This window comes from Lissotriton vulgaris, chromosome 12 (assembly GCF_964263255.1).
Source record: "Lissotriton vulgaris chromosome 12, aLisVul1.2, whole genome shotgun sequence".
Taxonomy (NCBI): Eukaryota; Metazoa; Chordata; class Amphibia; order Caudata; family Salamandridae; genus Lissotriton; species Lissotriton vulgaris.
The window spans coordinates 483,907,477-483,930,299 of NC_141700.1; the positions used below are offsets into that span (position 1 = coordinate 483,907,477).

A 22,823-nucleotide genomic window follows, 5' to 3' on the forward strand; every position below is an offset into this window, starting at 1 on the left:
CACATCTTCAGCCCCTGTCACTCCAAAGCCAGACAGTCAATATACATTCTAGCAGAGTGTCTCCCTTCCGTTTTTCGCTGTTGTCTCCTCTGTTTTGCTGGTATTAGATGCTCTGGGCACTGTGCCACTGCCATTCAGTGCCACAGCGCAAATGCTCTCTGTGTAAATATGACTGTGAATTGGTATATCCCTGATTGGCTTATTTGGTTTACCTGTTAGACCCTAGTAGTGTGTCCTGTGTGTGCCCAGGGCTGGTAACCCAAATGCTGCTGGTGGGCCTGCAGCGCTGGATTGCGCCACCCACAGAAGTAGCTTGTAAAGTGTACCTCAGACCTGCCACTGCTGTGTCTGCGTGCAGTCCAGAACTGCCATCCTGGCTGTGAAGTGCCCACACTTCCCAGCCCCTGACCCTTCCCTTAGCATCATGTCAGTCACCCCTATGGTAGGTGCATTGTAAATGTAAGGTAGGACATGGCTTGATATGTCGCATGTCCTGGTAGTGAATCACCCTCCATTTTGTTTTCACTGCTACAAGGCTACCTGTTCTCCATAGGCTAGAAAGGGCAGACTGGCTATTACATCTTATAGTCCTATCTGACTCAGGGAACTTGGTGGAAATTCGAGTTTAGTATGCCTGAGCTCAGAATAATAAAATGCATCTTTTAGTGAAGTTGGTTTTAATATTCTGTGTTTGAAAATACCACTTTTAGAAAGTAGGTATTTTCTTGCCTGAGCCTCCAGTGTGCTCTGCGGTTATGTGTATTGACTGTCTGGGTTTAGAGGGGCAAGGCAGGCTGAGTCAGACCTGGGAAGAATAGAGAAATCTGCATTGAGCACTGGGGAGGGGTAGCTCCTTGTCCTGAATAGGGCTGTGCGTGGCAAGGTGAATGCTGGATCCACTTCCCACTGTGCGTCTGATGGCAGACCCCCTCTTTCTGAAAGGAAGGATGCAGCCTGGTAAACAAAGTGCTCCAAGCCTGAGCAGAACTGGTTCTGGCTGAGTTCAGGCTCCAGTGACTCTTTAGAACTTTTGGGGCATAAATATCTGTGCCCAAACCCCTACAATTGGTATTGCTCCTGGATGTCAAGAGGAACCTCTGTCAGTGTTACTGAAGGAATCTGCATGAGGAGACTGTCCTTGTGCTTGTGTGCTGTTTCTTGGACTGTGAAACAATGAAGGTACTGGATCCTACAACTGGCCAGCCCGGATCTCAACAAGTGGAAAAACAGAACAAGTTGGCTGGTCAGGATAATTGACAAGAAAAGATCTGGACCCACGCAGCCAATGTGTACTACGTGGCCGATAGAATTATATTCCAAAATAATTTATTTTCATTTATACTTAAATTTCATTGATTTAAAAAACAATAGACATAAACGGAAGACTGTCAGCACAGTTAGTTCAGCAACATGCAGTTGTGTGTACGATATATACAAAATATACAAATATACAAATATACAAACAGTTAAGGTGAAGAATCAGGAAAATGAACATGTTATCACACCAACAAAAGAATTAGGTACAACGCATAACATTCCAAATCAATTGCAAAGTACAAAACACCTTTAGGAAAAGTGCATTATTTATGCATGGAAAGAAGACCAGTCCTTAGAACTAGAATCCAATGGACAGGCGGAGCTGAGATGGAATGAAGGTGCCTGCCTGTCTCACAAGACCTGTGATCGAATGTTTATAGGATTTTACAGCTAGGGCCCGCAGAGGTGGTATAATTTACACCCTAGCTGCACCCTTCGTTCTTGCCACAGGTTGGGGATGTCAACGCGTTTCGAACCTTGGGTGTTATAGGTTCTCCTCAGGACAGGGACTGGGTGGGGATTAATCTGCACAGCGGGCGCAGAGGCTGCCGAAGTGTAGGTGTACCGCAGTTCAAGATAAACGTCTGTGCTGGACGAGGTAATTGACTGAAGGCGCGGTGCCCGAGAAGCGGTGCGAACTTGGTTGTAAGGGCGGCTCACATGTTTAGCTCTGGTGATGCAGGCTGTGTTGCAAAGTAGAGGTGAGGAGACGGCTGGTCAATGAAGCCAATTCAAGCGATCAAGCCGGAATAATTCAACCGCGAACCGTCGTGCTGAGGTTGGGTTCCTCTCCACTGCCGCTCCCGGGAATAGTAAGTCCAAGAGAGCTAGCCTCCTGCTGGAGTCACAGGCACATCCGACTCCTCCACCAGCCTCCTGATTCCTCCCAGCAAGGATTTCTATCTGCAGGTGAGGCCCCTGTGAGTTCCAGGGCCTCTAGTTCTACTACAGAGAAGAGAGAGCTGAAAATCGTCGCTAACGCCGTTTGCGAGCCGCCGCAGCTGAAGAGCATAAGAAAAATGCACGCACCGCTGTCACTGAGCGCTCGCAAACCAAAGATCATCGCATTGCACGCTTGCGGGCCCCAAAGTGTTCGCTAACCCCAGAGATCATCGCATCGCACGTTTGCGGGCTTTTTTGAAGGCTCGCTAACCCTGGATCATTGCATCTAGATCATCGCAGAGCGGACGCCATCAGTCCGCCATTTTCCTCGCATCGCACCCGGATCATCGCTCCCTCGCGGAGCACCATTTTCTTTCATCGCAACAAGCTCGCACACACAACAGGATCAGCGCATCATCCTCCCTCACTGCAAAGATTCAACGCATCGCTGACCTAGCGTGGAGAAATCTGTTGCTTTGTCCCGCACGCACCCGCAGCCCGGCGCATCATCCTCCCTTGTGACAAGGATTCAACGTATCGCCGGCCTAGCGTGGGGAAAATCACCGCTACATCTCCTTTGCGACATATTGGTGGTTTTGCTATGAAATCCAAGTACTTTGTAAGTAAAAGGGTCGTAGAGACCACTGCTTTGAACTGAACCCCTATTTGAACACTTTGAACTCTTTTTCCAGCTTTTCAAGAGTACCCCCCATTTTTCAGTATTGTGGCTTTTTACCGTTATTGGTCTTGTGTTAAGTCTATATATAAAGATACTTATTTTTTATCACTACTTGTGTGGTGTGGTGTCCCTTTGTAGTGTCCTTCACTGTGTTACTGTGTATGATCATAAATGCTTTACACACTGCGTCTGAGATGAGCCTAGCTGCTCGTGCTACGTTACTACAGGGTTGAGCAGGGGTTATCAAAGTGTGTAGCCCCCTTACTCTGACTTAGAAAGAAGGGTCCCTACTTGGACACTCCAGCCCTTTCCAGTTGTTAGTAAGCCATTCGAGCGAGTGGGCATTGACATTGTGTCCCCTGGATCCCAGGACAGCCATGGGCAACAGGTTTATCCTGGTCTTGGTGGACCATGCCACCCGGTACCTTGAAGCCATCCCACTCAGGACGGTGACGGCCCCCGTGGTGGGGCCGCACTGATGGGGATTTTCTCCCGTTTGGGGTTCCCCAGAGAGGTGGTGTCTGACAGGGGGACCAATTTCATCTCCCAGTACATGAAGTCTCTGTGGAGGGAGTGTGTGGTAACTTATAAGTTCACCACTCCTTACCACCCCCAAGGAAATGGTCTGGTTGAAAGGTTCAACCAGACCTTGAAGGGCATGATTATGGGCCTAGAGGAGCCCATGAGGCGTAAGTGGGGCGTCCTCTTACCATGCTTGTTGTTTGCCTACCGTAAGCTGCCACAGAAGTCCTTCGGGTTCAGTCCCTGTGAACTGCTCTATGGCCATCCGGTAAGAGGGCCTCTGAGTCTGGTCAAGGAAGGCTGGGAGCAATCCCCCAGGAAACCTCCCCAAGACTTATTCAACTACATCTTGGCCTTCAGGAACCAGACTCAGCGTTTCAGAAAAATTGCTGAGGCAAATCTGGAAGCCAGCCAGGAGGAAATGAAACACTGGCACGATCAGAACACCACTTTGGTTGAGTTTCAACCTGGTCAGAAGGCTTGGGTACTGGCCCCAGTGAAGCCTGGTGCGCTCCAATATAAGTGGACCGGTCCCTTTGAGGTGGTGGAGCGCAAAAGTCCAGTTACCTACTTGGAGGACTTTCAGTCTCCCAGGAACCCCTTGCGGGTCCTGCATGTTAACTGCCTGAAGCCTCACTTTGCGAGGTCTGAAGTGGGCATGCTTCTTGCCACAGATGATGGACCGGAGGAGGAGAGTGAGCGTCTGCCTGACCTCCAGTGTGCAGGAGAGAAGGATGGGTCAGTGGAGGATGTGGTCCTCTCCACCACACTGACCCCTGAGCAGCAGAGTGATTGTCACCAGCGGTTGGGGCAATTTTCTGATTTTGTTTTCCCTGGTGCCTGGTGTCACTGAGTGGTGCGTCCATGATGTGGACACCGGAGACAGTCCTCCTGTCAAGCACAAGGCTTACAGAGTGACTGACTGGGTCAGGGCCTACATTAAGCAGGAGGTCTCCAAAATGTTTGCCCTAGGCATAATTGAGTCCTCTAGCAGCCCATGGTCCAGCCCCGTGATCTTGGTACCTAAAGCTGCCGCGCCTGGTGCCACCCCTGAATTCAGATTCTGTGTGAACTACCGAGGTCTTAATTCAGTCACGAAGACTGACGCGCACCCCATCCCCAGAGCTGATGAGCTCATAGATCGGTTGGGGGCTGCCCGGTACCTCAGCACGTTTGATCTAACGTCTGGATACTGGTAGATCGCCTTAACTGATGGGGCCAAGGAGAGGTCAGCATTCTCCACACCAGATGGGCACTACCAGTTCTGTGTGATACCCTTTGGAATGAAGAATGCCCCTGCCACCTTTCAGAGGTTGGTCAACCAGGTGTTGGCTGGGCTGGAGGATTTCACTTCTGCCTACCTGGACGACATTGCAGTGTTTAGTTCTCCTGGGAGGACCACTTGCGCCACCTTTGGGACGTGTTGATGGCGCTGCGCAGAGCAGGCCTCACAATCAAGGCCAGTAAGTGCCAGATTGGGCAGGGTTCTGTGGTGTATTTGGGACACCAGGTGGGGAGTGGCCAGGTGGCACCCCTACAGCCTAAGATTGAAGACCCAGGTGAGAGCCTTCCTAGGTCTCACAGGTTATTACAGGAGGTTTGTCAAGTGGAATGGCAACATTGTTGCCCCCTTGACTGAGCTGACTTCCAAGAAGCAGCCAAAGATTGTGATTTGAACTGACACCTGTCACAAAGCTTTTGATGCCCTCAAGACTGCCATGTGTACAGCACCCGTCCTCCAGGCACCCGATTTTGCATAGGAATTTCTTGTCCAGACAGACGCTTCAGAGCATGGGGTGGGGGCTGTCCTGTCACAGATTAATGAGGAGGGACGAGACCAACCTGTAGCCTTCATCAGTAGGAGGTTACTTCCCCGGGAACAGAGGTGGAGTGCACTTTTTTGAAGGCTCGCTAACCCTGGATCATTGCATCTAGATCATCGCATCGCGGACGCCATGCGTCTGCCATTTTCCTCGCATCGCACCCGGATCGTCGCTCCCTCGCGGAGCACCATTTTCTTTCATCGCTACAAGATCGCACACGCAACCGGATCAGCGCATCATCCTCCCTCGCGGCAAGGATTAAACGCATCGCTGACCTAGCGTGAAGAAATCTGTTGCTTTGTCCCGCACGCACCCGCAGCCCGACGCATCATCCTCCCTTGCGGCAAGGATTCAACGCATCGCCGGCCTAGCATGGGGAAAATCATCGCTACAGCTTCTTTGCGACGTTTTTTTGGTTTTGCTATGAAATCCAGGTACTTTGTAAGTAAAAGGGTCGCAGAGACCACTGCTTTGAACTGAACCCCTATTTGAACACTTTTTCCAGCTTTTCAAGAGTACCCCCCATTTTTCAGTATTGTGGCTTTTTACCGTTATTGGTCTTGTGTTAAGTATATATATAAAGATACTTATTTTTTATAACTACTTGTGTGGTGTCCCTTTGTAGTGTCCTTCACTGTGTTACTGTGTATGATCATAAATGCTTTACACACTGCCTCTGAGATAAGCCTAGCTGCTCGTGCTACGTTACCACAGGGTTGAGCAGGGGTTAGCAAAGGGTGTAGCCCCTTTACTCTGGCTTAGGAACAAGGGTCCCTACTTGGACTGTGGCCAGCCACTGACAACTAGAGACCCCAATTTCTAACACAGAGGATCACTGGATGGCTAAGCAAGAAAATACCTACTTTCTAAAAGAGGTATTTTCTAACACAGAATGTAAAAATCACCCTCACTAAAAGATTAATTTTAACATTCTGAGTTCAGGAATACTAAACTTTATTTTCCTATCCGGTTCCCAGGGGCAGTTATGCTAATAAGATGTTATAAGCAGACTCCCCATTCTATCCTATGAGAACAGATAGGCTTACAGTAGTGAAAAACGAAATTGGTAGTATTTCACTATCAGGACATGGCACACATATCAGGGCATGCCCTACCTTTCACATACACTGCATCCTGCCCACAGGGGTACATTGGGCCTACCTTAGGCATGACAAACATGTAAGAAAATGGAAGGTTAGAGCCTCGCAAGTGCTAGGTCGACATGGCAGTACTAGACTGCACACAGGCTCTGCAATGGCAGGCCTGAGCTACATTGACATGCTGCTTATTTGGGTGGTAGAGAATCAGTGCTGCAGACCGACTAGCAGCATTTGATTTACAGGCCCTGGGCACACACAGTGCACTGTACTAGTGGCTGGCTAGTAAATCAAATATGCCAATCATGGAATCACCAATCCATATCAATTTAAAGGGCGAGCATATGCACTTTACCACTGGTCAACAGTGGTAAAGTGCCCAGAGTCATAAAGCCAACAAAAAGAGGTCAGAAACAGAAGGCCACAAAACAAAAAAACGGGGGATAAACCCGTTGTAAAAGCCAGGTCTAACACGTGAACTAGAAAAAAATATTAATTATTTTGGCAGCTATATTGAGAACCCCTCATGGGATGCCATTGGTAGTAATGACTAAATCCTTTTTAGGTCAAGCATTCGAGACCTCTCGTATATACTTTAGTACATACTTATATGTGTATTTACTTTGTGGGGCCTTTTTTCTGTTCAACTGCCTATATCTAAAGGTCTTGGTAGAAAACAACCAGTTGAGGTCAGTAAAACACCAGCATTGCTTTCTGTTTGTTAAACTGCCTATATCTAACGGTCTTGATAGAAAACAACCAGTAGAGGTCAGTAAAATACCAGAATTGCTTTCTGCTGAGGGACTTTCTTTTTTTAAACATTTTTCTGGCAATTGGCTCTATTTAACATTTTGGATAGAAAACGACCATCAGAAGTCAGTAAAATACCAGAATCACTTTAGCATTCTCCAGATTCCAGTCCATAGAAATTGTCTTCCACGAGCACCGGTAGACAATAATATTTTTTTCAAATCTTGTATTTTTAGTGCTATGACCACCGAAGGCCCTGATTTTATATTAAAAACTGAGCTTTGGACTGTACCATTTCCCGCTGAAAGCCAATATTTCTCTCCATGTGTTCCCATACCTGGCGTGTCACGCAGTTTGGTGCTTACTTTCCCTCCATGTTAAATCGCACCCAGTCAGTCAGTTTGGGGGACTTTAACTCACCAGTTTTCTCACTGCCGTGTGGAGTTTCGAAAGGATCGCCGCTAAGTCCGACGTTGTTCAATATTTACGTGACTGACTTAGCACGAGTAATTAAATCATTTGGGATGGGACTTACGTCATATGCTGATGATACGCAACAGGTGCTTGCGGTGCATAAAGATGGAGACATAATAGCGCCCAGTTTTCATGATGGCATGTTGCCCATTTGTACCTGCATGTCTAAACATTGCCTTATATTAAACCCCAGCCTAGACACAGGTAATGGTCTTTGGTAACCTTGCCCCAGATGGTCTCCAACCTGGTTGCCACAGAATTTGGGAGTAGGCTCAATCCCTGTTAAAAAGGCCAGACATTTGGGTGTCATCTTATACGATAAATTATCTTTCATACATCATGCTAACGCAGTGGTCTCCTTCGTTTTTTATGTTTTAAGAATAATAAAGAAACTGTTACCATTGATCCCAGCCAGTACTGGGAGAAAGCTAATTTGTGCTCTGGTCATGTTGAAGGTTGACTACTGCAATAGCCTTTTAATCAATGCCCAAGAAGGGGTTCTTGGCAGGCTGCAGTTGGTACAGAACGCAGCCGCTAGGATACTGTTGGGTTCTCCCAAGTTCAAGCCCATATCCAATGTGGTGCGGCAGCTTAATTGGGTACCAATAAGAAGCAGAACGAAATTCAAGTCTCTCTGTATTGCCTATAAGGCAATTCACAATACAGGACCAGAATGTTTAAAGAAAGCCTTCGGGCTTACACACCCAGTAGATCTCTGTGCTCAGCAGATGCCAATGTTCTGATCATCCCCAGAACAAGGAAAGCCAATTTGGGTGACAGACGTTTCATAGTTACCACATCCAAACTGTGGAATTCTCTTCCCCTGCAGATTAAGGCTAGCTGATATTATTTAGAAAACAAATTAAAACCTGGCTTTTTAACCAATATGCTTCTCGCCAGCTTTTGCGTACCCTTCCAGCTCATAGCGCCGAGACACCTACGGGTATTTTTGCACTCTACAAGTTGTTAAAAATAAATAGATGCTTCAGCACCCAGGCTAATATGCTGCATACCTGAATACATATCCTTGGTTATTTAATTTCAATAAAAAGAGTAATTTTCTTTGTGATCTTTCTAATGGGTTCCGTTAAGCACTGGTTTATATCATATGTCAAGAATCTTGCTTCTGTTTGTACAGGTTACCTGGTGTACTTCACAAGACCCATGACCATGCACCGTGCTGTCTCCACTACAGAGCCAACGCCCAGGTGAGGAGAAGGCATGTGTTCTTTAAAAAATGTAATTGAATATTTATTTTTACTGTTGTTTTTTTTCATCAGATCATTATCACAGTGTTTCTCACATCTCACTTCTGATTTGGATTTAGTTTGATCTTGAAATTTGCATGTGCGTTATAGTGCACTAACTAACATCTTATACTTTTATAACCGTACATTAAAATTCAGAAGCTGAGGGCACATGATGTATGTTGAAGTGTGATTTCTTTTTAATGTTTTGATTAATGTTGAAAGAGTTGAGCAAGTTTTTAGTTTGTTATGACGTGTAAAATCTGTTGGAGAGGTACCTCTGGATAAAATCACCATCAATAAGATTTACAAAACATGAGCTAATGTGCCTCAGATGGAGACACATAACCTTTTACAGTGTTTGGAAGTCTGTACTGACAGTCACCTTCGGATGTACCGCTTATTTCTGGATCGGTGCAGACGAAGTCCGTGAGACTGGGCCGCCTTAGCGCTGACCACACCTGCACCGGCCCGACCTTTGGCACCATCTGCTTTCTCCTTGGTGCCGACCTAATCATCGGTGCTGAAACCGAAGCCACTTTCAGAGCTGAAACCCTCAGCATCCTCCAGCAAGTCCACTGTGGAACCGATTTTCCACAAACTTCAAAAGGAGATTTCTGCTCTGCAAAGACACTTGGTCACCCATCCCCACATGGACCTGATCCTCGCCTGCCTTTCAGGATCTGCAGCTGCACAACCCGCCAAATGTAAGCTGACGTTCGAGGAGGACTTGGACATTCCAAACCCACCGAGTCAGCACAAGAAAATGGACAAAGTTACCGTCCCTTACCCTTCACGCATACCTCATCCCAATCTCTTCCTCATCCTTCCCCGCCTGCTTCTCCAGGGGAGTCCCTTGACATTGCACCTCATGGGTCACCTCATTTTGACACAGGTGGTCATGGGGGGTACACATTTGACAGTCCTCCGTAGGGCGATCCATGGGACTCCTATGACGCAGATCCACTGGGGATGCAGACTCCAACTTAAACCTTGCTTACCCCTCCCTGTCAGACAATGCCACGTACTATCAGGAACTTATTGGTAGGCTGCCTCCTTCCATAAAGTGATTCTTCACACTGAGCCTTTGGAAGAAGACTTCCTCTATGAAACCCTCTCTTCCATCCACCGCTCCACCCAGTACCTTCTTATGCTCAGAAGCATGCTCTGCCACATGACTGGCATATTTCAAGACCCTGTCCACACTATGGTCATAACTCCCAGGGTGGACAAATAGTTCAAGGCCTCCCCTACGGACCCCACTTACATTCGTGGGCAGCGCCCACCTCACTCCCTGGTTGTTAACACTGCCTGTAAGAGGACAAACGTTCAAGCTACTGCTGATGCCCCTCCACCAGACAATGAGAGTAAGCTTAAAGATGTTGCAGGTAAGAATGTAGCACACGACTCCCAGTTTACCATCAATGCCACCAAATCCCACCTACAACCCGTTCAGATTTATCCCTACCTAGGGGCAATGCTCAACTGAGTAGTTGGCATGGCCTATCCAAACCCAGCCAGAATCCAGACTTTTCAAACACCAATCCCTCTTTTCCTACTAGACCAGCGGGTCTTGGTTAGGACAGTCATGCACCTCTTTTGCATGATACCCTCCTGCATTGTTATATTACTCCATGACAGACTGCATATGTATCCGTTGTAGGAATACCTCTTTCAACAGTGGTTTCAAGCGCAGGGTCATTGGGACTATCTAGCGTTAATTGGCTGCCACATTTGTCGTTCTGTGCACTGGAGAAAGACCAGCAATCTGTTGCAGGGGTGGCTTTCTCTCTGCCCAGTCCAGCAGAGGACCTTTTCCTTACAGGGTGGGATGCACACCTACAGGATATGTCTGTCTAGGGCTAGTGGGAACCCAAACACCAGGGCCTCCACATCAACTGCCCGGATCTTCAAGTCGTTCCGCTAGCATTGAAGGCTTTCATACCACACCTGACGAACAAAGTTGTTCTGGTCTTGATGGACAACATGACAGCCATTGTATTATCTTCAGAAACAGGGGGGCACTTCGTCTCCCCAACTCTTGCAGTTGGCCCAGAGCATTTGGAGGTGGGCTGTCCTCCACAAAGTTCATCATTCTAGCGGAGTACCTTTCGGGAATCAACAACGACTTGCGGACCTCAGCAGGATGTGGCAACAAGTCCATAAGTAGGAACTCCACCCACAACTCCTCTGTTAGTACTTCCAGCTTTGGGGCTTCCAGAAATTGACCTTTTTGCCACGGCTAAGAATGGCAAATTCCCAAATTTCGCCTCCAGGTTCCCACACCTACAATCCATAGGCATTGCACAATGCATGAGTTGGTCAGGGATATTTGCCTACACTTTTCAACCTCTGCCACTACTTCCATTTGTAGTCCTCTCACACATATACTGGTGGCCGCCATAGGGCCCGCCAGCCTTGGTTCACACCTCTGCTCCTAATCTCTCCGCACAAGAGGCTCCCCAACAGGCCGAACCATCTCATGCAGAAACATGGAAATTCTGGCTCACAGACCACCTGTCTCTTAACCTTGTGATCTGGCTCCTTAGGTCATACAATTCGTATCTCTTAATCTTCCACCTGAATGCATGATCATTCTCAGAGAAGCATGCTGACTTAGCAACTGGGCATGCTATGCAGCCAAGTGGAAGAAGTTTATCTACTATTGTCACTCAAAACATATTGATCCCTTAAAGGCCACAGTGCAGGGCATTGTCTTCTATCTGCTTCATTTGCAGACTTCCAGCCTAGTATAACATATAACATAACATAATAACTTTATTGCATGATTAAAAAAAAAAACCTTTGCAAGTTACAAAAGATAAAGAATTATTACACATTAAAAAGAAGATAAAACCCCAGTTTGTTATAAAAAAACCTCGGTGTCACCCATATTTGCGGAGTGCATGATCATAGTTGCCCTTTCGCCGACACATTAGATGTAACCCTTTGAGGCAATGTGGTAATGTTCCAGATTTCGAAGTAGACCCCCGTTCTTGGTAAAAGGCCCCCAGGCCCCCCATTTTGCAGAATGCACAATCGTAGTTGCACTTTCGCCAACAGGTTAGTTTTAACCCTTTGGCCCGTTGATGATGATGACCCGGATTTGAAGATCAAGTCCCGGAGTGTGTTGACCTGTGCACTGAGCCCCTCTTGTCCTACAAGGAGGTTCTGCCGGTTGTTTTTCTGATGGGGGTTGCTGCTAATGAATCGCCTCCCCTAGTTTTTTTGCAGCATGATCCATAAACCTTACTAGAGCACAGTTTAGGCTAGTGTTCCGTGGCTCTAAGCAGGCTAGTACTGCAGCTCTGCATGATCTGACCTCGTTGGTGATCCAGCCTCTCCGTAAAAGGGACCTTCTTTACTTCAACAGACTTGGACACAGGCAAAGGATATGTGTTCTGTCTTCCCTTTGGTTTCCACAGAGCCAACAGAATTACTGGACTTTTTCGCTTTTCCATTTGGGAAGATGGCTGGACAAGTTTTTTTTTTTTAATAACTTTATTGTTCAGTTAATTAAAACCATAACAATTTAGAAGATAAAACACATCCATTATATAAAAAATGCTTTGTTTTGTTTTGTAAAATACGTTAAAATTAGTAATAAAACGTCTATTATAAGGCAAAAGGTAAAACTCAAAAATTTCCGATCAATATTTACATCATTGTGCAATAGTTCAAATCATTAGGATTAGATATCTTCATGTTGTTTAATGCGTTTCTCAAATGCCTGCAAGAACTTCACCAGCTTACAATGTAACCGAGGAGCAGTTGTATCTAGGCATCCAATAATGGCAGATCTACATGTTCGCAACCTCTTGATCCGAAAACTATTCTTTAAATAATATGTCCGTTCCTTGGCCAGCGACTTACAAAGGCAAATTATGTGTATTAGATCTTCTTTGGAGCTGCCACACAAACGACATGAGACAGCTGCCAGCTGTTTCCAGGCTGGTTCTTCAGCTAATGTTGGGAAGTTACCAAATCTCAATAACATCAGCTTCCTTTTGATAAAAATGGAGTAAGTTGTTTCCAAGTACAGTGCCGGTGTCAGTGTCTTATAGCCATTTATTACCATCCAAGAGTGCGAACGATGAGAGAAAATTTCTTTATCCAAAACAAGTGAATGAAGTTTAACTGCTTTATTTAATATCTTTTTTAATAAAGCAAATGACAAATTTGTATCCCATAGAGTTTTTGAACTTGTGGCCTCCAAAGCATACGTAAGGAATTGATTGGCTTTGGATTTTTTTTGGGATTGAAGTTCTTGCCATAAATAGGTATTGAGATTGCTATTAACTGCTTTTTGCTTTATCTGATACCACATCTTAATGTACGAGTATAGTCTGCCCAGGGCTTCATTTTTTAATCCAAATTCGAGTCGCATTTGCGCTGGTGATGTCATACTGGGTAATCGTAAAACCTTTTTATAAATTTTGGTTGTTAAACTATTCAATAGATCCGCGTCCGTTCCGTGCATTGCCACACTTGCATAGGTCAGGGTTGGGAGAACTTTGTTGGCCATCACAGTTAATAAGGGTTTGAGTGATGGACCTTCCAGTTTTTTTGTCAACGTACTTAAACCAAATATCAAGGCTCCCGCTCTTTGAGTCAGATATGTCTTCTGTTCTTTTAAATTAAGCTTATCGTCAAGGTAGAAGCCCAAGTATTTATATGCTGAAACTTTCTCTAATGGTTTTCCTTTTAACCAAATGGCGTGATGTGATCCGCGGCGATTGGTTATCAGCATAGTTTTTGTTTTTGCGATGTTTAAGGCCAGTTTATTTGCCAGCAGGTAAACCGAAAGTTCGTTTACTAATCTGGTTAGACCCACCTTCGTTAAACTCATGAGCACTATGTCATCGGCATAGGCCAGATGGTTGAGCTGTAAGTCACCTAGTTTCGGCGGATAAGCATTGCAACTATTCAATTGCCCTGTTAGATCCGAGATGAAGAGATTGAATAAATGAGGCGCGAGAACACATCCCTGTTTGAGACCAATCGTTGTAGGGACTTTTCTCGATAACCGAGTGCCATCACCTATTTTTACTTGCGACCATGTATCCGAATAGAATAGGAGCAAACCCCTTAAAATACTTTCCGGAATGGCCCATGCTCTCAGTTTCGTCCACAATAAATTACGATCGACACTGTCAAACGCCGCCTGAAGATCGACGTAACACATGTTTAGATCCTGCGTTTTACTCATACACTTCTCCGCAATCATGGTGATGGATAGGATGTTGGCAATAGTTCCAATCCCCTTCCTAAACCCCGTTTGATTAATGGGGATCAGCTCTTTTTCATTCGACCAGGTAACCAGATCGTTTAGAAGTAGTGTTGCAAAATATTTTGCCTCAACATCCTGCAACGCTATTAGACGATAGTTGTTCGGTTTGGATCTTTCACCACCCTTATAAATTGGCATGAATATTGATCCTTGCCAGCTTTCTGGGATTTGGTTTAAATTTTGGACATCTGAGTACAGTTCTGCCAGGCAAGGCCCCCAAAAGTCCGGTGAATATTTGTACACAGCTTGTGGAATACCATTCGGGCCTGGAGCCCCATTTGATTTTGCTCTTTTAATAATTTTAATTATCTCTTCCGCTGTGTATAGATTGTTCTGAAAGTCTGTACTCAGATCATTACTGTTTTTATTGATCCCTGATTGGCTCACTTGATATTCCGCGGGCGTATTATTTTTAGACTTTTTGGGCAAAGGTCACTACAATAGCTTTTTAACGTGGTGTCCGTAAATTTTGAAGCAAGGAATGATGCCCACTCTGATTCCTGCACATTTGAAGTTAAGACATTACAGGGTCTTGTTAATTGATTTATTGTTTGCCAAAATGTATGTGTGTTCTGTAATTTTGAGCTATATATTATTTTTGACCAAAAACTATCATTTGTTGACCTTTTAAGTTTCCAGATCATATTTTTATATTCCTTTCGCTGAGCACGGAAGCTGGCCCATTGATTTGTACCATGGTCTGCCGACTTTAACTTCTTTTGGGCTTTTCGAAGTTGTCTTCTCAGATCTTGTAGCTCTTTCGGGAGCTTACTCAGTGGACCTTCAGTGCTGGATTTCATGACAGGCAGCTTCATTTTTTGATTTAATTTTAACAGAAAAAGAGACCATCCTTGGATCGCATTTGGGACATTCCCAATCTTTATCAATGTTTCCTTCACTGTTGAATCCCACTCTTGTTCATTTGTGTTGGACCAATTTATACATTTCAAGTTAACAGAATTTAGCTGACCTTTCAATATATATAACGATTGCAATCTTTCCTTGTTGAGGTTAAATATGATGTGTTGCATTGCATGGTCACTCAGCACTGTGAACTCGATTTGAAAGCTAATTACCAAAGGAAAGATTGAAAGGCTAACCATTGTAAAGTCTAAGGTTGATTGGGAAAAAGGACCAACGTATGTTTTACTGGGGGGTTGATCTTCTGGGAACCTCCCGTTCAGTACACGCAGCCCAAGGAACTCTTACTCGGTCACTAATTGGATTGCCTGTTTGTCCTTTCGTGTTCCTACGCTACTTTGTATCTGTTCGGGAACACCCCAGTATGCATTATCAATTGTTAGTTTATCATCCTCTACCGGTGTTAGGATCAGGTTGGAATTAAAGTCACCAGTGATTATTATATCTGCTAATGGTTCAGTCGAGCGTAAGTTCATAATGACTTTGCACAATATCTCGTTCTTTAACTTTTTTTTCTTAATTTTCGGTTGTGTGTAATAATTTACAAGAACTATTGGATTGGTTTTCCTGTGATCTGTTAGTTTAATTAGCTGAATGCTAGAATCTGGTGACTGTAATTGTTCTGAATTAATCTTTAAGGGTGAAGACACGTATACTGAAAGTCCACCAATGGCCCGGCCATAGATCTTACATTTCTCAGCTGCTACACTATGGTGTATGAACCCGGCAAGGGAAATTTCTTCTTGTAGCCAGGTTTCTTGTAGAGCAATTATATCACACCCTTGCCATTCATCCAATGGAAAACCTCCCTCCAGTAAACGTTTTGCACCAGCAATATTCCAGGATACCACATGTATATCTTTTTTGGTGTCATGTTTCAGTTTCCATTCAATTGGTCAGACCTTCCTTTTTTCATTCAACATACCAGGGAGCCATTTCCAATTATCTATGGAATTGTCTGATTCCCCATTTCCCCGTTTTATTTCTTCATGTTCTGGCATGGGTTCACTCCTACCCTTAGCATTAAATAATATGGAATATACTGTTTTTTTTATTTTATTTAAAGATACTTTGTCCATTTTCAGGGAGTATTGAACTCCACCCTGCCTCTTCAATGGAGCAGGGTAGCGTGGGGAAATTTGATGCGATATCTGAATACCTCATGATTGAAAAATATCGACTTTCCCCATAATTGCTTCTGCTATTTGTGTTGTTTTCCAGGTTGTCAAGGTTTGTTCTGCTGAAGCATCAGTCGTGCCTTTAAGAAATTCAACCCGCTCAAGATCATCTGTACAAGTAACCTTTAGGTCTTCAAATTCCGTCAATAGCTTCAAAATGTTGCTCCTATTTAATATGTCATGTGCCCCCTGAGACTTATACTCTGGTGTCCAGATTATTTTGTGCAGCTCCAATCCAGCTTTGTGATTGACTAACTGCTTAGGGATGCCTAATTCCGTATTTACCTGAGTACTCCCTGGATTCTTTACACAGAATTTCCCTGTTTTCTCAGTCAGGGCACTATGCTCCGCATTTAGTCTTTGGCGCTCATGGATCAATCGATCTTCTCTAGGTACAGTCGCAAGCTCTATTGATTGTATGGAGGACGCTGGAATTGCCATTTGACATTCATCACTATTCACTGACATTTGTGCGAGTTTATTTGAACCTTCTAGAGGAGTTATTTTGTCTATCGGGTGACCATCAACCTGTAACTTAGCTGGTATAAATTTCACAGAGTTGCCATTAAGTTGTTGGCATCCTTCTTCTTCTCCCTTATCTGTGCCATGGGCAATGGCTTCAATGGGCTTGATCTTATCATTTACTTCCGGCTGCATACAATTAGTACCCATAATATTGAACTGAATGTCTGGATCAGCGGTGCGCGATTGATTTATACCATCCATCTTATTATGCTGTATTTTTTTTAACTTGCAGAGATTTGGTAACAGTGACTGGTTGCTCTCGGTTTTTACACGCTTTTTCGGACGATGAGTTACCTTTAGTATTCGTATCTTCACTTACTGAAGTATCCATGTTACTTCCACCTTTATCCACAATTTTTGATTGACCTTGATTCAAATTCGCGAAAATAGGATACACTCCATATCCCTTGTTTGACACCACCTCACTTTTCTTGTTTCGAGCTTTCCTCTCTTTTTTCCTTTGTCTCTTGGATAACCTTGGCTTTGTGATCTCGTTATTACTAGAGTCTAACAAAATCGTTTTATTTGCTACTTCATTAATTTTAATCCTGACCATGGCCTTTTTGTCCACATTGAGGCTCATCATGTTTGAGGATTTTTCATCGATCAGTGAGTTTTCATCAAGTTTAGAGCTGCTTGCACTGTCCAGCGTCTGATCAGCATTAATCAAACCTTGGTTTAGGGTTAAAATCTGTTCGAGGATGATAGGGAGAGAGCTCAATTTGTCCAAAACAGGGCCACAAGGGCAGGTGGATTGTGACTGATATGTATGAGCTTGTGCTCTTGTAATCAGGTTATTCAGGTTGTCCAACTTTGTATTTATCCCTGCTATATTTGACGCTATAATATTCATTAAGTCGATTTGGATATCCAACTTATCAGATTGCATTATCATTGTTTTTGCCGATGTTTGCAAGGCTTTTAGAAGAGGGGCAACCAGATTCACAAAGGCCATATCCATTTGTGTTTTAGTCATGAGTTCCTCTTTTATTGGGTCCTTATTATTGGTATTGATTATTGTCAATGGGGCCCCCCCATGGCCTATTAATTTCTGTGAGTGTTCAGTAGGATACTCACTAGACAGGTACTTATTCTCATTGTCTCTCTCAGTAACTCCATCCTCCTCTAACTCCCCTTTCTCCGAGAGGCATTTGGCCGGCTCATTCTCGCATTTGCTTTTGTCGCATGCCAACTCCATCAAATCAGTGTTTTTTAATTCCACCATGTTTGCAGACTCTTTTGTGGTTGGTAATACTTGACTTGGATTAGTTGTTATTAACATTTTTGGAGACTGCAGGTTTAGTGATGGCATTGAGGTAGTATGTACTAATGCTACTGTTAAGACTTCACAGTTTCTCCCACAGAGACTTTTAGTTTTTTCAGTGTGTCCTGGGCTCTCCGTTAGACTAATGTTTTTCAAGGGTTCATCCATATCACCAAGGATGGTTATTGTATCTTGTGTCGAAACGGCTTTGATTGACATAGCTGCCGCTTGCCCCCCTGGGCTAATCTCCATTGTTGGCACTATAGGTGTTGATAAGCCCAGGACTCCTTCCGTTGATGAGAACAAAACTCCCCCCGGATCTTTCAAAAACTGGAATCGCGTACTAGGCGAGATTTTATTTTGAATTGACTTTTCAAAGAGGGAGGCAATTGGTGAGATAAGTGGATTCTGTTTAGAACTATTTACTTTGGTGGAGTTCAACTTTTCCAATCTTTTCCGTTTAAGAGCACTTCTGGAGGCTGGAATCTTGTCCCCCGGTGTCTTCCTCACTTTGCCAGACCTCATGGTGAAACCCAACGTTACTAAGCCTTGTGCTGCCTGGCTTATCAGTATCTTTATCAGTTATCAGTAAATTTGTCTGTCTTGTTTAGCCGTTTATCCTAGACCCTATTGAGGGCCTTTAGGAGACTGGGTTGCGTTTCACCTATTCATCTGCCACCTGTCATCCCCGCAATTTTCATTCAGGCGTGTCCTGCCACTGCTGCAGCTCTCTCTATCACTGCTCTTTCACCACTATGACTGCTGTAGCGGATGCAGGTGTAACTTTGCCTCAACAGCTCTGCGGCTCCACTCCTCACAAAACTCCAACACACCAAGACTTGTTGGTGGCCAAATTAACTAATAATATGCGCCCAGGGCTCCCGAGGTACACAAGGGGCGGGGGGGTGGGGGACCAGGGGCAGAACACAAGCGGAGCACTCAGGGGTTGCCACGAGCAAGAACAGACCTGGTCGGTTCAGCCTTGACAATCCCCGGGCTCTTACTCTGCAGCAGCCACTAACGGCAGCCGCGCTCGTGCCCGTGCCTCAGTCAACCCCTCTCTACCCCCACTGCCTCTCTTGCTCTCTGACTGTCCTTGAGGCCGGGAGCCGGGGGCCAGGGACCAGGGGCAGTGTCAAGCAGTTTCAGCTCCCAGCGTCTCCCTGGAGTAGCGTGTATCTCCTCTGTGCAGCTGCCACTATGTATGTCTGTATCAGCTCTGTGTGCTCTCTGAGGCGTTGTGTGGCGTTGTGTGGCGCTATGAGGCGGGGGTCCAGGAACTGCTGATTCCCCCGGGCTCCGCCACTTCTCGCAGCCTTCCGCTATTTCCACTATTTCCCCCAACTGCGCCTTGGTGCCTCGGCGCCTCCCGCCTGTCACCTTTACCTTCTGTTTTCGGTTTTCTGTTTTCCTGCTTTTTCGCCTTACGGGGCGTCCCACAGCAGTGGCAGTGATAGCGGTAACGGGAGCTGAGGAGCAGCCGCCTTCCCCGTTCTGCTGGTACCGCTGGCTCCGCTCTGATCCGCTCAACTCTATGGGACTCTGCAGCTGCTGCTACTGGCGGACTGCAAAACCCGGACTGGCTCTTCTGGCCTGGAGAAGGTTGGAAATGTGAGGTGAGGGAGAGAGTCTGGCTCCAATGCTGTCCCCCACTCCCCCCCCGAAGTCACTGTCCTCACTTTTGTTTTCGTTTGGGGCGTGGGGCTGGGGCGTGGAGCATGTTGAGCGCGGAGCTTGGGCAGCTCTCACCTGTGCACGGGTAACTTCCGGCGAGCTCCGGAGGACTGCGGGGCTCAGCTTGGACCTCGAAGCTCGGCTCTGCTCCCGCCTGGATGACCGCCTGGATGACACAGCGCAGCGGGGGCTCGGACTCCGGACTCCAGATGCAGAGGCAGAGGTAATCGACCGGCAATCTGATCCGATTATTGCAGGCGCCGAACCCGAACCCACTGCAGCCGCTCTGCACAGTTTCTCCTCAACTCAGCTCAACTTGCGCTGCTCCGCCTCTTCCGCCTCTTCCGACTCAATGTAACTGATAACTGACTGGACAAGTTGATCACTCCCATTCTTAGTTTTAAAAAGCAAAGTTTGGTGCGTGTGGTGAATTGCAGAATTAGATACCCCTGAGGCTTCAGCTGGTCGTACGATCTAAGAGTCATCCAGCCATGACTTCTTCTTGCGAGACTTGCCTTATCTTTTAATAAAGAGTTTTTTTACACTTATTTTTCCTAGCCTTTTACATTCGTTTTGGATAACTTGTAAATCCCAAACTTCATTCAGGCTTAATATTTTAAGTCCTCTTGCCCAGTAATCGTACCCTGCCCGCCATCGTTTCGTGTGCAGATTTGACCATAGGTGTTGAGCTAAGCTGCCTTCTTTTGACGACCTCAGTTTGTGGCAGCACATTAAGAAACTCCTCAATCTGGCCAGTGATTGGTTGCAGATGCCCAGTTCCAGCCTGATTTGGGCAGGTGACGTGTGTGATGGTAACTGGAACACTGTTCTGAAGATTTTCGCAATGATTTTGTCCAATTGGCCGCTATCAAGCCCTTTTAGCAGCTCGCTTCCGTATGTTAGGAATAACTCTTGCCTGTGCTACCTGCAGTTTTGTGGCGAATGTTGGGCCAAAAAGCTTCTTGTGAATAGAACTAAGTGCGAATGATCGTGCCACTCCCTTCTTTTTTTGCTCTTCTAGGTGGGTTTTGAATCTGCTGTTGTTATCGAAGAGAATTCCTAAATACTTTTGGCACTTGGATTCTATGATGCGTTCAGAATTTAGGACCCATGCCAGCTTCTTGGGCCTTCCTGGACGGACTACTAAAATTTTTGTTTTCTTATTATTTATCTGCAGCTCGTTCTTTATTGGGTATTCGGCCGTGGCGTCCATAAGTCTTTGTAGGCCAATCTTTGTGTTGCTTAGGAGAACTACGTCGTCGACGTATAGGAGGTTTAACAGATGAAAGCTGGCTAGTTTAGGAGGGTGGGAGTTTACCATGTTTAAGGCTTCTGGGAAATCTGATAAGAATAGATTAAAAAGTGTGGGGGCCAAGACACACCCTTGTTTTAGTCCTTTAGTTGTTGCGATCGGTCGTGAAAGTCTGGCGCTGTCCCCGACCTTAATCCTGACCCACATGTCCCGGTGCAGAAGCTGTATGGCTCTTAAAAGGTCATTTGGGATATTCAGTCTGGACAGCTTCTGCCAGAGCATGGCCCTGTTGACGTTGTCGAATGCAGCTTTATAATCTATGAATCCCATGTAGAAAAAACTAGAGCTAGTAACCGCCTGGTCTATCAAGCAGGAGAGAGTCATGAGATTAACGGAGGTACCTGTATCACTTGTAAATCCGGTTTGATTAGGAGGAATCACTGAATGTTCATCAGCCCATGCCCGAAGTGAGTTCAGCAGTGTCCCGGCGAAGTACTTTGCTTCATTGTCGATAAGGGTGACCAATCGGTAATTCCCTGGAGAATTCTTGTCCCCTCCTTTAAATATTGGCACGAGAATTGAACCTTGCCAAGAGGGCAGAATGACATTCTCTTGTAAGATGGAAGTAAAGAGTGGCGATAGTTTAGAAGCCCAGAAGGCCGAATCCTCCTTGAACAAAGCTGGGGGGATGCCTCCGGGGCCTGGAGCTCCCTCTTTCCGGCCCTTTTTAATCTGTTTTTCAATTAGGTCCACCGGGGACAATGTTTTGAATGTTGTTGTTTGGATGATTTGAGCTTACTGATTGCTTTTCAGGTAATCGGCTTTGGTAGGGAGATTCTTCTGTGGATAGCGTTTTAGTTATTCGCTCTGGAGGCATGTTTGCTATTTTTAGAGCTTTGCTGCCCTCTACTCCAGGGTATGGATCAAATGTGTCTTCTTGTTGATCGTTGAAGTGGATGTACAAGAAAGAATACCACTCAGATTCGAGTATGTTTGATGAATCGGCTTTCGGGGCATTCCCTCCAAGACTGTTGATAGTACGCCAGAACCTCGCAGAATTATTTGACTTAATGTCTTGGTGTAATTTAGCCCAGAAAGAATTGCAGTGAGCCCTGCGATGTTCTCTTTTTGCTATCTTCAGATGTTTGCGGGCTTCTCTCAGTTTTATTGTTGTTGGTTGGCCCATTGGCTTTGTTTTGAGTTCCCGCATAGCGGTTCATAGATCTTTTTGCTGATCGTATCGCTGGGTTCCCAGAGGATGACTGATTCAACCCATTTGATTTTACGTGCGTTATTGGTTTTGCGTATCTGTCTGTCAATTTCGTTGTGAATGTCGTCCAATTAACCATAAGATCATTGGTTGTCCTACTAGTACTCTCAAAAATTTGTTTTGCCTCAGTTGTTACCTGCTGTAGATTGTTAACTGAGCACTTAATTTGTTTCAAGTTGATCGTGTAGCTTTCAAAAGCTTGAGCCCTTGCCTCAGCGTGTTATACTAGATTAGTGCTAAGCGATATTTCTTGAGGGCTGTGGTCACTTTCTATTCTGTTACCGAATTCAAAACCCAATATTTGATGCAGGAGAGAGAGGCTAACAAAGGTGTTATCAAATAAAGATGCACCATTTTTCGATAAGTAAGAAAAGGCCAGGCGGTTTGTCAGGAAGAAAGCTGCCATTGAGGGCTCTAAGGCCCAGATGTTCCAGGTTTCTTTGTAAGGAGCGTCCCATCCGGTCTTCCTTGTGCCATCCGGGAAGGACCTGCAGAGGTATGACCCAGACGCTTTCCTGTGTTTTAGTTACCTCATTTTCCTCTAAGTCAGACATTAGCCACATATTGAAGTCGCCAGTTAGTATTATATCTGTGTTTGAGAGTCCAGATTTCATTCTTGACACTAAATCAGTCACCTTAACTGTGAAGGATTCCCTCA

The 22,823-nt window shown here is 45.4% G+C and overlaps 1 protein-coding gene across 2 annotated transcripts in view; it reads left to right on the forward strand.

Annotated features, from left to right (window-relative positions):
- Positions 1-22,823, forward strand: part of WDR59 (WD repeat domain 59) — a 1,027,519-nt gene that overhangs the window by 582,580 nt on the left and 422,116 nt on the right. For both annotated transcript variants that reach the window (XM_086945225.1, XM_086945226.1), the window contains exon 17: positions 8,683-8,752. In XM_086945225.1, coding sequence (XP_086801351.1) covers positions 8,683-8,752 — 70 coding nt within the window. The remainder of the gene's footprint in view (positions 1-8,682; positions 8,753-22,823) is intronic.